The sequence below is a fragment of the Engystomops pustulosus genome, chromosome 6 (assembly GCF_040894005.1).
Source record: "Engystomops pustulosus chromosome 6, aEngPut4.maternal, whole genome shotgun sequence".
Lineage (NCBI taxonomy): Eukaryota > Metazoa > Chordata > Amphibia > Anura > Leptodactylidae > Engystomops > Engystomops pustulosus.
The window spans coordinates 23,614,912-23,638,783 of NC_092416.1; the positions used below are offsets into that span (position 1 = coordinate 23,614,912).

General features: G+C 40.4%; 1 protein-coding gene across 1 annotated transcript in view; it reads right to left on the reverse strand.

Annotated features, from left to right (window-relative positions):
• Positions 1 to 5,137: 5,137 nt before the first annotated feature.
• Positions 5,138 to 23,872, reverse strand: part of LOC140065875 (uncharacterized) — a 40,316-nt gene continuing 21,581 nt past the window's right edge. Inside the window, exons 11-18 of the mRNA XM_072113435.1 lie at positions 23,597 to 23,632; positions 19,268 to 19,285; positions 18,131 to 18,178; positions 13,183 to 13,209; positions 12,068 to 12,103; positions 9,930 to 9,959; positions 7,629 to 7,652; positions 5,138 to 5,226 (exon numbers count right to left, since the gene is read on the reverse strand). Of these exons, the coding sequence (XP_071969536.1) occupies positions 5,138 to 5,226; positions 7,629 to 7,652; positions 9,930 to 9,959; positions 12,068 to 12,103; positions 13,183 to 13,209; positions 18,131 to 18,178; positions 19,268 to 19,285; positions 23,597 to 23,632 (308 nt within the window). The remainder of the gene's footprint in view (positions 5,227 to 7,628; positions 7,653 to 9,929; positions 9,960 to 12,067; positions 12,104 to 13,182; positions 13,210 to 18,130; positions 18,179 to 19,267; positions 19,286 to 23,596; positions 23,633 to 23,872) is intronic.

A 23,872-nucleotide genomic window follows, 5' to 3' on the forward strand; every position in this document is an offset into this window, starting at 1 on the left:
CTCTGGTGGGCCCCAGACGACCCAGTCCAACCCTGCTTAAATGTAGTGCATTAACCTACAAAATGGGGCACATCTACTAAGAACAGTGCAGTGTGTACTATATGCACTTACCAGTGTAGTGTGCAGATGGCGCCAGATTCAAGATTTTTGGCACATTTTCTTGCACCTCCTGCATTGCCCCGACAGAGTGCACCTTTAACAAGGTATACTGAACCAGCATGGTTACCACAACATCTTGAAGCGGCTGCTATTTTTTTTCAACAGGACAATGACCCCAAACACACTCCAGTCTGTGTAAGGGCTATTTGACCAAGAAGGAGAGTGATGAGGTGCTACCCCAGATGACCTGGCCTCCGCAGTACCAGACCTGAACCCAATCCAGATGGACCGCAGAGTGAAGGCATAACAAGTGCTTAGCAACTCTGGGAACTCCTTCAAGACTGTTGGAAGACCATTTCAGGTGACTACCTCCTGAGGCTCATCAAGAGAAGCCAAGAGTGTGCAAAGCAGTAATCAAAGCAAAAGGACCTAAAATAAGACAGATTTTCAGTTGTTTCACACTTTTTTGTTAAGTATATATTTCCACATGTGTTAATTAATAGTTTTGTTGCCTTCAGTGTGAATCTACAATTTCTGTAGTCATGAAAATACAGAAAACTCTTTAAACGTGCAGGAGTGTCCAAACTTTTGGTATGTACTGTATGTATTACTGGGAGGATGTAAATATATACATGGAGGCTGTATATACTGTATTAATGTGCAGGATGTATATGTTTTTTACTAGCAACATTTACTTTATTAAAAAAGAATTGGGGGGCACCCAGGGGCCTCCACCACCCTTGATCTGTCCTTAAGGGGACGCCATTTTAATGTAACTCTGATAATGTGTTAGATTAGTGTTAGATTAGTTTTGTGTGTTAGATCCATATATTTCACTAATTTTATATTGTGGTGAACATAAATCCAACATGCGGCAGATAGAAGTGGTGATGGCGGCCCGGCTCAGATGGAAGAAACAGGAAATGTGGATGTCAAGTGTAAGTCACTACAATGTCATGTGATTATTAATAAGATCCACTGAGTGCTAAGTGAAATTAGCATCTACTATATAAAAACAATGTATGGTGGTAATATTGGTACACGTGGGTTATGGGAAGTTCAGTGCTTAACCTCTTGGTAGATGTTTTCCTAAAATTATTAGGTTTGCAGGTTGGGAGCCCTTCTCGTATTACTTTATAATCATAATTTATAACATTCTGATAATTATTATTAGTGTTAACCCAAATCATTGAATGTCAGTGACACATTTAATAGTTGGATAATTTTTATTGATTTTACTGCAATCGGTTACAAGTTAATTAGAGAATTAAAGATCATTGATTCCAGTTCTAAGCAAAAGTAAATTTAGACTTGAATTAATACATAAATTGATACATGATATTTGTTATCCCCTCCCCAAATGTTTTGTTTGTGATGTTGAGTTTAGTTGTTAACAATTTTCAGATCTCTTGGTTTCTATCAGGCATTAGATTTCTTGCTGTAGATCTAGTTTAGATCTCTAAATCTGGGATAAAGAGACAATGATTTAGTTATTTCTTGTATTTATGTAAAGAAACTACAAACCTGAGAGATTTTATCTGCAAAGCAAAATCATTTCTGTAAAGTATTATTTTCTAGATATATATGAGATATGTGTAATGTCAGGGGCCAGCGATCACCTAAGCCAACACTTCACTTATCCTGCCCGGTTTCCTCTATATACCAGCAGGTCCGGTGTTCTTGGTAGACCCCCTGCAGTTCTACAGTTTGGCCCAGATATCCTCCCAAATTCCAGGTTCATTTAAATCTTCTTGCCTTGAGAAATGGTTCAGGCCAATAGTAATGTTTTCTTGTACATCCATTTCCTGACCTCTGTCTGCTTACAAAACTTGTTGTGCCCCGACCTAGTCTTGTCTACAGAGCACGACCCATTACTGTTACTAAACTGTAACATCTTCTGAAATAGTGACTCCTTATAATGTCCAAATCCTTGTTTTGGTATCAACCATGAAAACCAGACGACCTCTTACAAAAGACCCTTGATAAGTCAAGACAGTTAATTGACAATGGGGGTCATTTACTAAGAGCCTGAATTGCGTTTTTACGGCGGGTTACACAAATTTTTCCATTTTGGCAGATTTTCCTTAATTGGCCCGGGTTTTTGGTGCACATAATCAGATTGTGGCGCATCGGCGCTGACGTGCACGCTACGGAAATCGGGGGCGTGGCCGAACGAAAACCCGTCGGATTCGGAGAAAACCTGGCACTTAAAAAAAAAAAAGTGTCGCTTGACACGTGCTTACCTGCACCCGGCCAGGCTTGGTGAAGTTCAGTGCATTCCGATGAACTTCAGTGTAGCAGCGACACCTGGTGGACGTCGGAAGAACTGCCTTAGTGAATCGCCGGAAGACCCGAATCCTCCACACAGAACGCGCCGCTGGATTGCGAATGGACCGGGTAAGTAAATCTGCCCCAATTTGACTTCTACCGGTCTACAAACATTTAGTAAGAAACAGGGGGAGGCATGTTTACATTTGTTGACAAATATAAATATATAGATAGACAGACAGGTAAACACCAAAAAATAGTGAAAAAAGCAATTACTTTATTCCCAGACAGATAGATTGACAGACAGACAGATATAGGAGATAAATTTACTTACATTATGTAATCAGTCTTTGCTGTTAACTCTTACCTCAAAACCACTAAATATATAATACAAACATGAAATACATTAGGTCATCCTATATACTGTATCTCTAATACCCTTCCCTTCAGAAGTAAATTGTATTATAGGCAGTCCCCAGGTTATAATTGTAACTCCAGATAAAAAGGTTTTTGTCCATTTGACAATTGGATTTTCAAAATTTTAAGATGTCAAGGACAAAATTTTAAAAATGGCAAAAACGTGGCATTTTTTACTTTGACCCTATAATTTGTTATATTTTGATAGATTGGACATTTTGGGAGGCGGCGATACCTAACATGTTTGTGATTTTTACTGTTTATTTATATCAGTTCTAGGGAAAGGGGGGTGATTTGAATTTTTTGTTATTTTTCTTAATTTTTTTATATACTTTTTTATTTTTTTTATATTTTTCAGACCCCCTAGGGTACTTTAACCCTAGGTTGTCTGATTGATCCTACCATATACTGCCATACTACAGTATGGCTGTATATGGGGATCTACCACATTATTTATTACAATGTGCAAATCACACATTGTAATGAATGAGTTAAAACGGGACAGACTGTGGTCTTCGTATGACCCAAGGTTGTCATAGCCGATTGAATCCAATATGGCGATGCCCATGCACCACCGGGATTTCAATGTCCCTGGTAAAGCTTGTACATTCACAGGCTGAGCCCCCTTCATACAGCGGGAGCCGACTTGTGACATACTATTACGTCAAATGTCGGTAAGGGGTTAAAGGTGATCTCCAGTTTGCACAATTTTCACATATTTCTTGATAATTATCTGATCACAATGGGGGACATGTATCTTTATTTCTACATGCTTTTTCTTTCATTTTTGTTTTTCTGTGACTTTTCACTGCGACTTTTGTTGTCGTTTTTCATGTAGACCTCTGTCTGCACCTGCATTATGTATTTTTATTTTCTATGTTCTGTGCAACTTTTCAATTATGTATCTTTTTTTTTCCTCTATTTTTTTTTCCTCTTTCTGACTTTTTAGGTGAAAATCTGCACCTGGTCCACCCTCTTTTAACATGTTAATTTGAATTAATTCACATGCTGCAAATGTTTAAAGAGGGCCTGTCACCCACATTTTCGGCACTAGGAGCTCCTAGTGCTTGAACAAACGCCGCAGTGTTAGAATGATAGCGTTACTGGAGGTTTCCGGTAATGCTATCTAACACTGCTGCGGGGTACAATGTAATCATCGGCCCTGCCTCTTCCCCGGACCGCCCCGCTCACTCCATAGGCCGGCAGTGACTGCCGCGCACCAGGTGGCAGTCACCGCCCATAGTCACGCCCCAACCCCGCCCCCTCATGAATACGTCGGACAGCTTTGCGAGCTGTCCAACAATTACACTATACCCCTCCGCAGTGTTAGATAGTGTTACCGGAGGTTTCTGGTAACGCTATCACTCTAACACTGCTGCATTTGTTCAAGCACTAGGAGCTGCTTACTAAAGTAAGTGCCTAAAATTTGGGTGACAGGTCCTCTTTAAAATTTTGCACAGTAACCTTCTGGGCATTGAAAGTTTGAGCTTTTTTCTTTAAATTCATAACTTTTTGCAATCAGGTTTTATTGAAATTTATTGGTTACTTCTATGGGTGAGGTCACATGTGTTGTTTGTGATGAATTATTAAATTCATGTGTTTTACATTTTACCCTATGTTTGGCTGGTTAGAAAGCATTATTTCCTCATTGCCGGATGTGTAAGCAGCTGTGAAGATGATATCACAGGTGCTTACACTTTTAGCACTATAGACAAACGCTTTCAAACCAACCAATCAAGCAATGCTCACTCCTCCCCTCTGCAAAGGAGATTGCAGAGTCGTTCTTACAGGGCAAATATTGAGAGAGGTCTATCTATTTCTGCAGAGTCTCCCAACTATAACTCAATGGGGCACATTTACTAAGGGTCTGATTCGCGTTTTCCCGATGTGTTACCCGAATATTTCCGATTTGCGACGATTTCCCCTGAATTGCCCCGGGATTTTGGCGCACGCGATCGGATTGTGGCGCATCGGCGCTGGCATGCACACTAAGGAAATTGGGGGGCATGGCCGAACGAAAACCTTGGGTGCAGGTAAGCGCGAGTCCCACGACACTTTTTTTTTAAAATACGTCAGTTTTTCCGAATCCGTCGGGTTTCCGTCGCGTGCATGCCAGTGCCGATGCGCCACAATCCGATTGCGTGCGCCAAAACCCCGGGTCAATACAGGGAAAATCGGCGCAAATTGGAAATATTCAGGTAACACGTCGGGAAAACGCGAATCGGGCCCTTAGTAAATGACCCCCACTGTATCTCTAATAATGTAGCTCACAGAACCGGTGTCATTGGCGAAATGTTTTATGCAGTCTCCACCCTATAAAAACTTTCAGTTTTCTGAAATTAGACATCATGTTTTACTCTGAAAGCTTGGATAACACATACTTATAATAGCTCCCATTATACTTACGATGAAGCGTAGATTCTTTTAGCGACAATGAAGATCCTGTAAGAATTTACAAAATAACATTTATCTTCAGAACCTTTCAATCTGCTATCCATGAATAGTCTCATAACCTTATAACATGTTTTCTGGATTTTAAGCTTTACTAATCCTCTGAAGCTAAATTTATGAATAAATCAGTGATAATAGTAAACTATGTGATAAACAGTAGTAGTAGTTGCAGCTTTTCTGCATATTTTTTCCTCTCGTTCTCCTGTAGTTAGCAGTGTATCGGAAAGATCTTTCTGGCTGATGAATAATTATTTCCCAAGAAAATATTTCCCTTCATGACTCAGATGTAGGGATATTAGATTATCTATGTACTGTCTGTAGTGACTGAAAACAAACCTGTCGTCAGGAATTTCACTTTTAGTTGATGACGGGTTCCAATAGCCTATGCCAGTGATGGCGAACCTATGGCACGGGTGCCAGAGGTGGCGCTCAGAGTGCTCTCTGTGGGCACTTAAGCTCAGCACAGAGTTCACCAGACAGGACTCCAAGTTTTACTAATCTCAGTCCTATTTTAACCCTTAAGGAAGTATCTCATATGTCCTCACAGGGTGGCACCTCAGTGGCCACGCATGTATGAGATACATCCTGGAAAATAGGAGCCATAACTTTAGATCCCTGGTACCTAGAATCTCTTGGCAGCTTAGGACTGTAGGAAAAGCGAGAAGGTGCAGAGAGGACCAGAATATCTTTGAAAGTCTGGAATCTGGAGAGAAGCTACAGTGATAGTCCAGATTTGCCCTCCTGCTTTTAATTGTATCTGTGTCCTCCGTAGGCTGGTATGTTAGAAGAACAGTTCAACAAATAAACAAATTACTGCTTATATTGGAACTTTGTGATAAATGTGTGGGTTTTGGTTGTAGTTTGGGCACTCGGTCTCAAAAAGGTTCGCCATCACTGGCCTATGCTATATTGATATTTTGTCAGCATTCTGAATCAATTCACTACTTTATAAAACTTTATTTCACAAAATATGGCTCCCTGCCAGCAGTGTGTGCTGACATATGCATGAGGAGACAGATAAAGGAAAACTGGCTGCTGCAGGAATTGCCTCTCCACTGGTACTCACCACATGCTGCTGGCAGGGAGCCATGTAAAGTAAAATAAAGTTTTATTCCGTACTGAAACGTTATAGAATTCTGACAAAGGCATTTTTAAAATTAGCATATGATAGACTATAGGAACTTGTCACTTGCTAAAAATGAGGACTTGGATATTGTTATAGCTACTACAAGAGGTGTTTGTCCTGGTGCAGATCTGTATTTGCAATAACTGGGCAACTTACAACATTGGTTGCAATTGACAAAAATGTTCTACTCAATAACCTCTAGACAGACTATAACATTACTGCATGTCATTGTTCTGATACATCTGTATAGAGAGCTCGTGGCTGAGCCTTCTCCATGCAGGACAGATGTCAGCTGTAATATACAGCAGACACCTGCCGCTTACCGTAACAAGCTGTTTACATGTCATGTTCAAATGCTATTGCAGCAACTAAACAGTGGGGGTGCATGGGAAAATGTCATCACCGATGCTTAATAGTCATGACATCCTGGAGCCTCTGCGGGGCACACAGGCCATTCACTGGACCACATCTATCACATGTTATTGGCAGCCGGTTATATATAAGCAGTACAGTCACAATGTTCTGCAGGACTGTTGTATGGTTGTATATAATAGAAGTAAAAAGTCCCCTCTAGGGTTCAAATACCCTAGGAGTCCTGAATTATTTGTAAAATTAAACATAAAAAGATTAAAAAACTGTAAAAATCCCCCTCCCCCTTCCTAGAAAGTGTATATAAATAAATAACTGATCAAAAGGTTATGTAGTTCCCGTTAGCTAAGTGGGAGTGAAGGAGCAAGAAAGGGGTGTGGCCATCAGTGGGGAGGGCCGGCCTTGGAACTAGCTGTAGCCTGCACCTGTTCCTAGCAGTTGGCACGGGTTATAGCCCAAGTCTTCCAATGGTTGCAAACATTAAAGGGGTATTCCAGGAATTAGCAAAATTCATATACAAATGGGTCCTTAAAATATAAGCTAATATGTAATTAGTTGTTATTTAACAACAGGACACAGGAAAGAAGATGGAAGCTGGTCACATGTCCACATCTCATGTCCTGCACCAGCCTGGGCAGGTCATGTGATCAGCACTATGTTTGGCTGTAGTGGGTTGGTTGCAGTGCAGTGGGGTAAAGTGCAGTGATGGCAGTTACACATCATTACTATGGCAACAGAGCAGGACAGTCTGTTTCATCATCACTGGGGGCCGAGCATAAGAGGTAGGAGGAGTTACTGAGAACTAAAGGATCATGGGACTTGTAGTTTTTCTTGCTGGCAATCTTGATTTCTTATCATTAGGTCTCAAACACACTTGATATTTCTCCCCTACATTTACCTCCAGCCTCATCCGATCCTGCACCTGAGATGAAAACAGAAGGAATTATTTTTAATTCTTTTTTTGTGTATTTAATGTCCACATAATTCAGAACTTTGTCTTAACATAAAATAATGACAATAATAACAGTTTGGAAAGAACCTGCTGTGGCTCCTATTAGGAGATAAAGGGAAGTTTATACTAGTCTTTACCAAACTCAACTAAATTTCCTTAAGATACAGTATAAAATATATTCTCTTTTTTATGTAATACATAAGTCATGTTAAGAGGCTGGGGGGATCACTTCAGATGCCTCTGTCTTCGGCTCTGTATTAGCTAGAACCGTGATTCCTATGACATTTTAACCCTTACAAGACCTTTTTTCGTTCTTGCGTTCCTGTTTTTTACTTTTTAACTTTTTTATCTTTACATTTACAGAGATGTGTTAGGCCTCGTTATCTGCGGGAGAAATTGTATGGCACCATATAAAATTCCATACAATGTACTGTACTGGAAAGCTGGAAATAAAATTCTAAGTGTGTTGGAACTGACAAAAAACACACAATTGCAATGTTTTCTTGTGGGCTCTGTTTTTATAGTTTTTATTCTGTGCTCCAAATGACACTTTCTCTTTTTTGCTGTTGGTCGATACGATCAAAGTGATACCAAATTCATATAGGTTTTATTAGGTTTCAGTAGATTTTAAAAAATTAAAATCTTTTGTACAAAGCTTTTTTTTAGATTTTGCCAAATTTTGGACCGATAACTTTTTCACATTTTGGTGTGCGGATGGACCTATGCAAGGTGTCATTTTTTGCAGTAAGTGCTTGCATATTAACTAAAATATAAATTTGGGAACTATATGTCATATTTCATCATTTTTTATCCAAATATTCAAGGATGGAAAAAAAGGCGAAAAATGGTGCTTTGGATATTTGGGCGCTATGTTCCTGTACGGTCGGGAATAATCTTTTTAATATATTTACATAGATCGGCTTTTTGGGAGGTAGCAATACTTAACATTTTTATGATTTTTGCTATTTAGTTACTTTTATGTGTTCTAGGGAAATGGGGTGATTTTTCTACATTTTATTTTTTTTACTATTATTTCAGACTGGTACTTTACCCCTGCAGGTTCTGATCACTCTACTATATAGTGCAATATTACTGTATTGCCGTATGTAGCAATTCAACTGATGATCTCTATCAGCCTGCCATCGGCTGGCTATTTGAAATCACTATATAGGTCAAGTCTCCATGAGACTGTAGGCTGCCATGGCAACTGATTGCCCCATCTGATGACATCATAGGGGTGGTGATCAGCCATCCAAGATGGCGGCGCCTGTCGGCAATGATGTTAAGTGCCATGGTTGGGTTCGACCATGGCACTAAATAGGGTAACTGCTTTGATTGATGCCATCACCAACCACGGCCGTAACAGGTGGGTGTCAGCTGTATTATACAGCCGACACTCGCTGTATATGGAGAGAGCTCAGCCTGTGAGCTTTATCCATACACTCCACCGCAGCCCTAGGATGTAAAAGTACTTTCCAATGTGCGTAATGGTTAAAGGATAATGGTGTTTGTTTGGCACAAAGCCTGAGATACAGACAGTCTAAGACATAGTCCGTGATTCCATCGGCATCTCCAACCTATGTTATAACTGCCTGTATCTTAAGGACTGTATCTCACACAACTACTATCCTCACCCCAGACAGAGGCGTTTTAAATTACCTCTAGCTCCAGCCTCTAAATGCGATTCAACTCATTCTTTCAGCGCATTTGTATTCAGCTTCAAGGGTGATTGTTATCTAGGTTAATGTATACAACATATCATCTAGAGAGACAGTTGTTACAAAAGACAGAGTCACTTACAGAAGAAACAAAATCTGTCCCCAACTAAGTCATCCAGTGTTAATGTGACCCTTACAACCATCGGCTGGTGGCGTAACCTTCAGTAACCTTCAGTGTTCACACATATTGTATAGTAACTGCCAATAAAATTAACTCACTCCCTCAACAGGGCTCCTGAGTACAGATGAGCGGACCCAACATTCCCATTCTGGGTTTGGGTTTAGACATTTTGCCAATTTGGTACAACCAATAAAGCAAATTGATGCCCCTAGCAAATACCCATGGCTATAAGCCCTTGGCCACATGTAACTTACATAGGACCACAGGTAGTGACCCGGTGGTCTCCCTGCAGCATGCCATATGATCAGGTAATTCAACTTTTTAAATTCTTTGAAATTAAATTTTCATTTGACTAAAAACTATTTTTTATTATTATTTACACTGAAAACAGATAAATATCTTACTCACCTAAACGTATAGCCAATTCAGGTGATTCAGCTGTTAGAATTGAAGAAAAACATGTCACTTATCCGGCTTTTTCTCAATAGCCCTCCAATTTATCAATCCTTTATAACCAAAGTTGTCTCATTTTTACAAATGCGTCCTTATGCAGAAATTCAGAACTATAGAATAGCGATGAGTAGACCTAAAGCTCCATGTTCGGGTTCAAACAGAACATTGTGAGTTTGGGTCTGCAGAGTATAAACTTAGACTTCAGTCAGAAATCTAGGTTATGTTCACCCCCCCATCGGTAACATCCACAATCAGTGCCGCACCCATTGTTGCCGTGGGCTACCCATGAAATTTATTCAGCAGCAACAGTCCTGGGTAAGGACATCATGGGGAGTGACAAGACCTCCTGCGAAATATAAGTCTTGCCGATCCCCATGATGTCCATTATGAAGGATTCTTGCCGCCAATTACATCCCATGGATAGCAAGAGAACTAGAGTAGTACAAATTAGTTCAAGTCTTTTCGACATTTTTGTTCTCCATCCACCCCATTTGCATTTGACTATTTCTAGTATGACTATTATTGTTAAGTTTGTTACAACAGTTATAATTGTTCACTGTATGTTTTAAATTGTTGAACTTTGCTCCCTTGCCCATGTAGAATGAATTAATTGCAATGGCATTTTAATTGCTTCTGGGCTACCCACTGTAGATTAACGGCGGGCGTCCAGGTCCCTAAATCCTACGCCATAGCATATTTACAGCCCGGGCATGAGGAGGCTTTTCTAGTGATCAGGCATCTGCTCTCCAGCTCTAGCAATGGTTACTCCACACACCTGTAGCCACAGCAGATCTCACCCATAGAGAAATTAAACTTTTACCAAATTCAAGCTGATCCAAATCTGTGGCATTAAGTTGTGAAGAGATGTGTCCACAAGTCCTGGACATTTGTGGCCTATAAACTTGACTTACTGCCTTAATAGGGCTTCAAAGAAATAAATGGTCCCATGCACATGACCGTATGGGGGCCAGAGATAAGGCCACACAGTTAACGGCTGTACCACAGCGCCCTTAAAGGTCTATAGCCCCCTTTTAAGGAAGAGGGGAGGGGTGAGGAGCACTTCCCCTATCTTTTCCACCCAATCATGTACAAATACACGGTTGTTTGGATGAGGTCTTTGGCTGCCAGATCCTACTGCACTCTGACTATTCAGAAACCACATCTTCATCTTGCTACATAATGGGACCGGGGATCAAGGCCTCCACCTTCAAAATACGAAACTACTCCCAAACATAATCAATACCACATAAGAAAAAAAGGATCCACTCAGTTCTCAAATATAAAATTAAACAGAAATTTATTTAATAATATTCAAAATCCACCATACAAGTAACATGTACATAAATTCATGCCTCTAAAAACATCTCCACTATACATGGATACTTGGATACTAAACTGATATGCACTGCTAGTTAGAATAAATTCAAATGGTAAAGTTAAAGATAAAAGACCAGTGTCTTACCCATTTTGTGGTATGACAAAGGAAGGCCTCGGACACCCCAACACGCGTTTCGCCCACGCTTCCTCAGGGGGTACGAGGCCAGAGATAAGGCCACAGAGTTAACGGCTGTACCACAGCGCCTTTAAAGGTCTATAGCCCCCTTTTAAGGAAGAGGGGAGGGGTGAGGAGCACTTCCCCTATCTTTTCCAACCAATCGTGTACAAGCACCCGGTTGTTTGGATGAGATCTTTGGCTGCCAGATCCTGAGAGGCTTCTGGCTACTGCACTCTGACTATTATCCAAGCTTCTAATTTAATATTATTTAACGTACTCAGCCTTGTCTTTCTGATGTTGAAGTCCAGGCTTGTCTATGACATCCAAACCTGCCTCAACCTACATTTTGACCAGTGACTCTACACTCACGATGCCAGCAGAGACCTCAGCCCATTCATGATCTTTCTTTTGCCTGTCCCTTGGCCTTTTCTTGGCTTTTGCACAGCTTTCCCCTGAAGAGGACCAATTTAAGAGGTAGCAACCCGGTGGTAATTGTACTGTATTTACTAAATCAACTTTTTGAAAAAAATATAGACATTTTAATGCTAAATCTACTAAAATTAATTTATTTACATATCTTTTTTATATTCATACTCACTTAAACTAATTGACCAGGTTGATCCAGATATATTTCCTGTAACAATTAAAGAAAAAAAAAAACAATAACTTTACTAGAGCTGTTTCTGAATAGGCATTAAAATTATCATCCCTTTTTGGCTTTTTAAGAGAACAGGTAAGAAATCCTTTTATAAGGATCAGGAATATAGAACATCGGGACAGAAATATCTATTCTATAGACTTGGCTGAGTTATGGGCATAGATGGAAATTTATCAGAACAAAGCTTTTCTATTTGCTCACGGAAACCAGAGATCGGATCTCATTTTCAAATTTTATAAAATACAATCTGAGCTTTGATTGGTTTCTACGAGCAACTTCAAAACTTTTGCTATAAGAAAAAAAAAAAATTGCATAGAATCCAACATGTAGTTCTACTGAAGGCATAAAATAAGAAGGGAAGAAAAATTCTATGACTGCTAATATGGTAGAATAATCCCATGGATCAATGTTTCATCTCTAAGAGTCTATTCTCCATCATTTATCATATGATCTTTTAATAAAGGCTCCTGTTGAACCGATTTGTTGACTGTTACAACACGACGTGCATTGTAAATTTATCAGGGTTTGGTATAAAAGCCCTAAAATAATCGCAATTACTACAAATTGGAAGGCATTGCAATTATTTTCCCCCTTAAACCACACCCCACCAAGTGGGCTTGGAGGTTTGTGAAGAGGGGCTGTGACCAGCGGCGGAGGGGGCTGGTGCGGGGCGTATTTGCCCCTGGCCTGCACACTAGCTACAGCCAGAGATCATTCAAGCCTGAACGGTCTATGGTAATAGCTCAATTCTATGCCAGGAAGGGGCTGGTGTAGAATTGTATGCCAGCGTCAACACCCTACTAAAAAGTTTCTGCTCCGGCTTCCTAATATATCCCGCTGCAACAGAGGGGCGGGGTTTCAAAACATGTATAATAAATCTCCCTATACAGTATATCCCACAAGATGTGATTTCCTGAATATGCTGTGTCATCACTTTTCAGTACAATGGTGTCACATTCATACTGACATATTCAAGCTTGTCCAATCACAAAATAGTGTCCACATTTCATAGCCTGAAATCTCAACATATATAGAAAATTCTCGAAAACATTTACCTGTTACTGATTGCGGTTCATTATCATCTGAGAAAAGAAAATAATTAACTTTTTGTTTAAATTAAAATATTTCAAAACACATGGTCATAGTAAATTGCATGACTGGGAAATACAATTCTTCCTGCAGATAATGTAAATCTCTGTAAAATGAAGCTTCAAAATGTTCTATTAAACACCAGCAATCAGTATCAGCGTCAGTTAAAGTGAAACTGTCACCAGGAAAGTCATTTCTAGATGCTGAATCTAACAATACCCTTATCAGCATTCTGAAGCATTTCAGTACTTTATGTAAATTTTATTTACATTACATGGCTCCCTGCCAGCAGTGTGTTATGAGTCCTGGCGGAGGGCGGAAACTGCTAATGATGGGTTAAAAAATAAAGATTCTAAACTTAACTTTCCAAAACAAGACCGTGTTTGAAGTCTGTAAAATACCAACGTCACAGCAAAAGTGGGGCTCAAAATTCAAGGACAAGTTCTCTTGAATGGCATCACAGGTTATATATATATATATATATATATATATATATATATATATATATATATATATATTTAGGACTAAAGAATGTATCTCCCTATGGAGTGTATGCCACAAGATATGATCCTTTTCAGTATAAGAAAAAATATGGGTCTAGGGTCAAAATTAGACACCCAAAATGGAATTGCATATAAAGTTAGAGAAAAGCGGATGTCCACATAAGGTCCAAATTCATATTAAATCTTTATTAACTAATCCAAAAACATATTAAAAAGCACACATCGGTGCTTAGCACATACTACAGGACCCCAATACCCTGCCACATATACCAATTTTACAGTAATACCAGGCAAAATGTAGTCATTTAGGTAACAAAATGTTTAGTGCAAGTAATACAATAATAAATCCCATAAGTATGGTGTACAAAACATATCTAAGAGATGGTATAACCAGAGGTTTACCTACATAATCGCGATATCAGGTATCGGGTATCAGGTATTGGGGTCAAGAGCCCCCATACGTTTCGCCTGTAACCACAGGCTTCCTCAGGGGTAGTGCACAAAGTAAAGGATAAAGCATTTATAGTGTACTTAGCCCTCAGAGTCCGATGCGAGTCAGCTACGCTCAGCACTCGGCGTGCGTGTCAAACGCTGGAAATGGCATCAAGAGTTCCAATTGGGATGCATGTCAAAATACCGGAAGTGACGTAACTTCCGGTTGAACGCTCGCTTTGCAAAATACAGCACCTGCGCTAAGTAGACAACAGTCCAGATGAATGGTTATCTCTCATTCACACCAACACAAGGAGCATGTGCAGAATACACGTCTTATATAGGTACAAAGAGTCTAAAGTGCATTAGGAGAATGAGGTAAGTATATCCAACAGAGGTAGTATAAAGTGCAAGTGCCTAATGAAAACAGAAAAATAGAAAAATGCATCAATGTAAACATGTGACCATTATCAGTGATTAACTTGTAGTTTCGTTTTTAGAATTAAACTGGAGTGCAAAAAAATACCGTAATAAATAGAAGCACAGGTATTTAGGATGAGCACGGATATACGGGTCGGACACTGGGTTTATTCGTTGACAGACGGTTGTCCTGATGGCTATTAAGGACAGAGAAATGCAGAGGACATCATACACAGGTTTATACAGTGATGATACCAGGTCTAGTCACCTATTATAAATAGACAAAAAAATTTCATATTGTAATCCCGCAGCCTATATAAGGATTGGTTGTTAGGGTGTACAAACAAACTTGTGGTCATCACACATGGACAGATGGAGCAATCCCCACAAGGAAAAGATCCTCTTAATCGCTGACCTGTGCCCAGGGGTTTCGTTGGTCTCTGAAAATGACTGGACGTAAGTACGTCTTTCAGGTTGCGGGCTCTTCTGGCGATCGGTTTAGGTTTATCTGGAATGTGTACATGGAGTCTGGTGTCACTTAGAAGAATGTCCCAATTATTCTGTAAGATTTTGTATACATCCATCCACTGGTTGTTATACGTGGTTATGAGACATGGTTGGAACTCTGTGTCCCGTGCCTTTGGTGACAGTAGGGTTTTTCGGTCACTGTCCCTTGCTCTCACAAAAGCTTTCGAAATTACCTTCTTGGGATATCCTCTGGCTCTAAAACGTTCTGTGAGCTCCTTGGCATGTCTATGGAATTCAGCAGTGTTACTACAGTTTCGTCTGACATGGAGGAGCTGTCCCACCGGGATGCTTTCTCTTAGATGTTTAGGATGAAAACTAGTAAAAGATAAAAGACTGTTAGTTGCAGTCTGTTTCCTAAAACGTGTTGTTGTAAGACGGGTGCCTTCTATGTTCATTTTTACATCCAAGAACTCTATTGATATCTCCGAGATCAGGTTGGTAAACTTGATTTTCCATGGGTTTGTATTAAAGAATTGGATAAATTCCAAACAACAGTTCTGTGAACCATGCCAAACCAACAATATATCATCAATATATCTATACCAACCTACCACACCTGACCCAAAAGCGGCCGACTCGTACACAGTACGCTCCTCCCACCAACCCAAAAATAGGTTGGCGTATGAGGAACGCGCCGTGCACCCAAGGCCGTCCCCGACACCTGTTTGTAGTAGGATCTGTCGAAGGTGAAATAATTTTGGTGCAAAATCAATGATAACAGGTCCAACACAAAAGAATCGTGTCGATGATCCAGTGACCCCCTCCTTGACCGCTTTAAGACCCACCTGGTGACCTATCATGGTGTAAAGAGACTCGACGTCCAGTGTAATCAACAGGGCATTAGTAGGGATGGATAGTTGTTCTATCTGCTGGATCAGATGTGTCGTGTCACGTACATATGCAGGAAGTTTGATGACCAGCGACTGCAGAAAAAAATCAACCTAAGAGCATAATTTTTCATTCAAACTTCCAATGCCAGAGACTATAGGCCTACCTGGTGGTTCTTGCATGGACTTGTGGATTTTGGGTAACATATAAATAGTCGGAATTTTTGGATCATCCACTGTAAGAAATTTGTGTTCTTTTTTGTTGATAATGCCACAACTTAATGCTGTATTTAAGGTGCAGACTACTTTGTTCTTGAAAATCTGTTTAGGGTCAGATGCGGGATTACATCAACTGTAAGACGAAGGATGTCATTTACGTCTTGATATGTTCCTGCCCAATGATCTGGAACCCCAGGGGAGGTAATCGCGGTAAGGAGCTCCTTAGTCTGTTAGTCTGTTCACTTCACTGTGGTCCTCTTCCTCAACTTTGGTTTTTACTGGACCTCTTCATGATATGGATCGTGAGTGTGCTACTCGAGCTTGTGGCCTGTTTCTATTACTGGCTTACTTTCCCCCAATGTATACCAACATCTTTGCGCACACACACCATATTTATCAATGTTTTTCACTCTTCTTTGAGGGTCGTCCAGTTTGGTGTGTGTACTTTCCCTCCTTTATTCACATTAACTGTGGTATTAATATGAAATGTTTTTGTATATTTATAATAGGTGACTAGACCTGGTATCATCACTGTATAAACCTGTGTCAGATGTCCTCTGCATTTCTCTGTCCTTAATAGCCATCAGGACAACCGTCTTTCAACAAATAAACCCAGTGTTTTCATTCTGACCACATCACCCATCGACCTGGACTACCATCAACTCCAATTCTGCTTTATGTACTCTGTGAGGCCTCTTTAGGTTTCATAGATATTTGGAATGTGCTTATGATAAGTATATATTGATACATCGTCTTCCATCACATCTATTTACATTGAAAAAAATGTTTACCTGTGGGTTCTTCTTCCTCCTTCCTTCCTTTTCCTTCCTGTCTTCTGAATTGTATATTCATAAATTATGGCATATTTTACCTTCAGCGTACTTGTATTTACATTTATAATTATATTTATTTATTATTATTCATATTTGTTTATTTTGTACAACATTTGCTTTTCTTCTTACTCTTTCTTATGGCCCTCAGAGTCCGACCCGTATAGTCGTGCTCATCCTAGAGAGATAACCATTGATCTGGATTGTTGTCTACTTAGCGCAGGCGCTGTATTTAGCAAAGCGAGCGTTCAACCGGGAAGTTACGTCACTTCCGGTATTTTGACACGCATCCCAGTTGGGACGCTTGATGCCATTTCCGGCGTTTGACACGCACGCGGAGTGCTGAGCGTAGTTGACTCGCATCGGACTCTGATGGCTAAGTACACTATAAATGCTTTATCCTTTACTTTGTGCACTACCCCTGAGAAACCTGTGGTTACAGGCGAAACACATGGGGACCCTTGACCCCAATACCTGATGCCTGATTCCTGATATTGCGATTATGTAGGTAAACCTCTGGTTGTACCATCTCTTAGATATGTTTTGTACACCATACTTATGGGATTTATTATTGTATTACTTGTACTTAAACATTTTGTTACCTAAATAAATACTGGTATTACTGTAAAATTGGTATATGTGGCAGGGTATTGGGGTCCTGTAGTATGTGTTATGCACCTGATGTGTGCTTTTTAAAAATGTTTTTAATTTTTTGGATTAATCAATAAAGATTTAATATGAATTTGGACCTTATGTGGACATCCACTTATCTCTAACTTTATATGCAAGATATGATCCTTGTGTCAGGTCAAATACTTCATATTAGATGATGCCCTCTACCTGGCAGCTGTTTCTAAAAACCCCTTCTAGTTTGAAATAAAATCAGATAAATTATTATTACTTCTTTATATTCTACAACTTTTTAATGAAAATTCACTAAATGGGTTTTATTGGAAAAGTCTTAGTTTGTTCTCACTCATCCCCAAATACAGAACATTACTGTATATATGATCCAAGTTACACTATAGACTATACAGTGATATAACATATATAAGCAATATAATATTCTATAAAATCTATTGCAAATTAAAATGTTACTTTGTATGAAATTAGACGTCATCTTTTACTGGTGTAACATATATTTATTATACTTACTGACATCCAAAGGTTTCCCTTTTAGTGAAGCTGATAGAGATAATCCTTCTGTAAGAATTAATAACAAATTATATCTCTCCTCTTTGGTCATGCAGTCTATTATCCACAAATTACTAAATTGTCTCAATACCTTCTAAATTTGTGTCGATTTAAAAGGAACCTACCACCCCGATTCTATCTATAAAGCTGGAAGGGGTGGTAGGTGGATGGATGGTACGTGAGGATAGCCCTTTTTTGGGCTAATCCTCACGTCCCGGGTGTCTTTTACAAAACTTTATTACATCTATATGCAAATTTTTTTATGAGGCTACTGGGGCGTGGAGTAGCCGGACATGAGGCTACTAGTAGCCGTTAATCTTCGGCGCGCAGCTCCTGGTAGCTGCGCGCCCTCGTCCGAGTCCCCCGGCTACTGCGCATGCGCAGTAGTTCCGGCCCCGGAGCCGCGCAGCCGAAGGCCTGCGTTCTGCGCATGCGCAGAATGCAGGGGATCCGGACGAGGGCGCGCAGCTACCAGGAGCTGCGCGCCGAAGATTATCTGGTAGGCGGAGTAACTGGGGCGTGGAGTAGCCGCGACTAGTAGCCTCATGTCCGGCTACTCCATGCCCCAGTAGCCACATAAAAAAATTTGCATATAGATGTAATAAAGTTTTGTAAAAGACACCCGGAACGTGAGGACTAGCCCAAAAAAGGGCTATCCTCACGTCCCATCCATCCACCTACCACCCCTTCTACCTTTATAGGTAGAATCGGGGTGGTAGGTTCCCTTTAAGGAAACTAATGACTTAGAAATAATAGAGTAATAAGAATTCTCCTATGTCACTCTCCTAGCTGGTCTGTGGTAGGGGGCAGATATGTCAGTGGACTAAGTCAGTGTCATAGTTATTCAGGCTTCAATCTAGTCCAGATTCTGGATCTTCAGTATTTGGGCAAATGGATGAAGGGTCATCGGTACAAGTTCTGTGTTGTTGGTGAACATGTCCTCTAGGAAAATTACTACTATGATTAGAGGACGAAGAACAGAGCCCCGGAAAGACCATGTGTTGGTGGGGAATTATGGGAAAAGATACCAGAACTGATCGTTCCTGATTTCCTATCATCATATCTTGAATGCAATTGATGTTTCATAATTACATTTACCTTCAGTTGATTCTACACCTGAGATGAATAAAAGAATGAATTATCAGTTTGTGTATATAATGTGCACATTTTTAAAATCTTTAACTTAGCATATAATAACCTGTAATAGAACATTAAAGGGGATCTCCTGTTCGCACAAACCCCAATATATATTTTAATAATAATCTAATCCCAATTAGTGATGAGAGGGTCTGTGGTTCTTGTCTATCCTGCGTGACCAGGATATATTGCTAGATAGGCAGGTTTGCTTTTCTCTAATCACAATTTGTCCTTCCTTTGGGACCTTTATCAATAGACTGTGGTGTATCAGAATATCCTTATGGAGATCCTTGTAATGTTATTACAAGATCTTCAACCCATATGTGTCTATGTGCGGCCCAAAGTGGTTGTTTTGTGAATTGCAGCCTGTCAAGTTAGTCTGTGCAAAAAGCATACTTAAAATTAATGTTATTGTTTGTATAATAAAAAGTTATACCATTTTCTAATATACCGTATATACTCGAGTATAAGCCGTCCCGACTATAAGCCAAAACCCCTAATTTCAACACAAAAACTGGGAAAACCTATTGACTCGAGTATAAGCCGAGGGTGGGAAATGCATTGGTTACAGCCTCCCAGTATATAGTCTGCCAGCCCCTGTAGCATACAGCCTGCCCAGCCCCTGTAGCATACAGCCTGCCCAGCCCCTGTAGTAGGAAGAAAAATAACACTGTACTCATTTTTCCGACGTCCCCCATAGGTCCTCTTCTGTCTCAGACTGTCTCAGACAGAAGAGGACCTACAGGTGATGTCAGAAAGGTGAGTTTTGACTTTATTTTTTAGTTGACTCGAGTATAAGCCGAATTAGGGTTTTTGAGCACAAATTTTGTGTTGAAAAACTAGGCTTATACTCGAGTATATAAGGTACGTTCTGTATCAATTCTTCCTGGTTTTTTAGATCTCTGCTTGCTGTTATTCTATAGGAAGCTTCTATATTTACTTCCAGTGGACAGAAATCTGACCATGGTCACACAGGTGCGCGGCTCGTTAGTGTCATAGAGAGTAATCAGAGCCGTGTGATATAACGAGCCGTGCACCTGTGTGACCATGGACAGATTTCTATCCACTGATAGTAAACATAGAAGCTTTCTATAGAATGACAGCAAGTAGAGATCTAGAAAACCAAGACAAATTGATACAGAAAGTATATTGGAAAATTGTATAATTTTTTATTTTACAAACAATAACATTAATTTGTAGAAATGGGAATACCCTTTTAATTTGAACAGATAGTTGGCTTTTATATACATGAGAATAGGCATAAACCATACATAATCATCACAAAGGAATGTACTGAATTAATCTTTACTGAGAAGATGTTAGTTTATTTCAGGGGGTTTGGTTTGGATGCTTTTCAAAAAATAATATGTGACTTGTCTGTGCTGCAGACTGTTCAGCTCTTGGCCCCCACCTTTGTGCTCCTGTACAGCTCCTCCCTCCCCCACTGATGTCAGCTCACCAGGCTGTCAGCTCTGTGAAAGAGCAGGAGGGAGGAGCTGTACAGGAGCACAAAGGTGGGGGCCAAGAGCTGAGCAGTCTGTAGCATAGACAAGTCACATGTTGTTTTTTGAAATGCTTCCAAACCAAAGCCCAACCCCTGGGACTACATAGATGATTCTGTCAGGATGCAAGGTAAGTTATAACACACATTCATATTCCAATGCAAATGCTTAGCAGAAAGGTAGATGTGCACTGCAGGTGTAATAGGGTTCTGTAACCTGTCTTTAGTGAAAATGAGGTCCCTGGTGATAGGTTCCCTTTAAAAAGTTTCTGTATCATTCCTGATTAAATGTTTTACAACACTCTGAAAAATAAACTAACATCCTGTCAGTAAAGATTAGTTTGGTACATACCTTTGTCAAAATTATATGTGGAATATGCCTATTTTGGTGTGTATAAAATACAACTATCTGCTCAAATAAAGTGGCTTTTTGCTCAGACGAACTATGGGTCTGTGTTGATTGCATCTTTTTCGTGAGCCCCAAGGGTGAATACCTTTACATACACAAAAATGCAATTAGGCGGCTAAACCTTCCCTTAATCAATAAAACTTCACTTTTGTTAGTGTAGATTAAAACCAAGTGTTCTCATACCATGGAAAGTGAGTTTAAAACCATCATTAGAGTATGGATATCGATTTGTCAGGCATACATGTTTGTAATTTGACAATATTTTGTCACCGTAGCTGTAGAGTATTTCCAGAAATGTAGCAGACCTGATGTACAGTAGTAAAGACTCCCTTTAATTCTCCGGAAGTCAAATCGCTCACTAGCAACTTAGATCGAATTTATCTCCGTTTTACTGAGAGCTTGGTGGTGTTGAGCTATATTTCCTTCCGATCCCTAAATACATACACCTTCCCTATGAGTCTCACACTTTCATCAAAGAGGGGAAAGGGAGGGAAAGTGTTAGATCGTGCCGCTATATCTCGTATAAATTCACGAGCCATCCTCTAACTGAGCTAAAATCAATCAACATAACCCCCCCCCCCCCGACATGTTTATAGTAATCTCACCATGGAAGAAATCAAATTGCCTATAAGGAGGCTGAGCCAGATGGAACGGTAACACAAGGCAAATGTAAGGCCTCTTTCACACTTACGTTGCAGATCAAGTCAGAGTCTGATCAGGGTGCGATCAGGGTTTGGTCAGTGAAAAACTGACATTTTTCATCAGAGTGCAATCAGTTTTCATTCAGAGTTTGTTCAGTGTCTCCGTTTTTCACACGCATTTTTGGGGTTTTTTCAAAGCAATTTTGATGCGTTTTTCACGGGCAGATAATGGGGCACATTTACTAAGGGTCCGTCAGACGCATTTCCGCCTGGTTTCCCGAATTTTTCAGTTTTGCCCTGAATTGCCCCGGGTTTTTGGCGCACGCGATCGTATTGTGGGGCATTGGGAGCCGGCTTTCATGCAACACAAATCGGGGGGCGTGACAACCCAACTGATTCCGACAAACCGCGGAATTTAAAAATGAAATTGTGTCGCAAGATCAGCACTCACATTCACCAGGAAGAAGAAGGTGAACTCCGACGGACCTTAGCGGGAAAGGGATACATGTAGGAAATAGGACACACAATCTTAGTGATTTGCGGCAGCTCCAAATCCATGTCGGAAATTCTGGATCGGCGGCGTCAACAGGACTGGTAAGTAAATGTGCCCCAATGTGCGTGAAAAGGACTCAGGACTGAGCTCTATCTTTTCTATGGCAATTGATCAGTGAAAAACACATTGCACTTGCAAGTGTCTCAGAGTGAAATACGTTTTTGATGGATCTCCATTTGGTGCATTTTTCACTAACGTGACTTGCAAAAGTAGAGCCTGTGTGCGTGAAAAAAATGCAAGTCTGAAAAAGCCCATTGATTACAATGGGTCAGAGTGCAATGCAAGTTCTGCGCGTCAAAAGCACGCGCAGAACACACACGAGAAAAACGCAAGTGTGAAAGGGGCCTAAGAGGTACTCTTGGCAGGCTGAAGGGCTGAGGCAGTGATGAGAGCTTCTGTGACATAGGACCAAGTTTGGAATGCGGGATTTTATCTCCATGGGCCCCACCAAAATCTGTATATCTGACTGATAGTGGATGTGTCTTCGATAAATGTTTTTTATGATGATACCTTACTGTTTCTTACTGTGATCTGTGCCTAAATGACGCTCATTACGCATAGCTAAAACTGTAGCATACACAGCTTGTTTATATGTCTAACAGAGTTGTGTCTCAGTTTTTCGCGTTGTTTATGTAACAGTAAGGATCAGGGCCGGATTAAGGGTGGTGGGGGCCCCTGGGCGCAAACTGGTGGGGGCCCTTCTAACAATGTTTTTGGAAATATATAGCCTGCCAGCCCTCTGTAGTATATAGCCTGTCAGCCCCCTGTAGTATATAGCCTGCCAGCCCCCTGTAGTATACAGCCACCAGCCCCCTGTAAACTTTAGCCGCCAGTCCCCTGTAGAAAATGGCGATCTCGGCTATCTCCCCCAGCGAAGGCAGCTGTGTCTCACTGACACAGCTGTCATCCTAGACCCATATGTGTGTTGCGGGTGGCCACGGGGCGCTGCGCATTGCACACAGAGACAGCGACTCAGCTGAGCTGACTTGCTGACTGTCCGAAACTGGTGGGGGCCCCTTAAAAAGTGAAAGTGGTGGGGGCCCCGGGGCTCGAGCCCCATGAGCCCCTCCTTTAATCCGGACCTGGTAAGGATCTGCTCACATTACTGGTTGTAAAAAAAAAAAAAAGATAAATTTACTAAAAGGTTTTATTCTCTCCTATGATGACAGATACTTATTATACTCACTGTAATTCAGCACCCAATCTGTTCCAAATATCTCTCCTGTAGCAATCGAAGAAAAAACATGTTTCTGTTTCAGTCTTTTTTTCTGGATGAAGGTCCTAGACATAGAATCCAATGTCTGATTCTTCTAAGTATATGAAAGCTTAAAATTCAGTGGGGGGAATTTATCATCAGGGTTTTTTGTCTATGTTTGGCGTTGTTTTGGCACAGTTGTGGTACAAATGCTGTTTTGCGACTTTCTATTGCACGAAATGAAAAAAGTACAGTGTGGAGGCACTT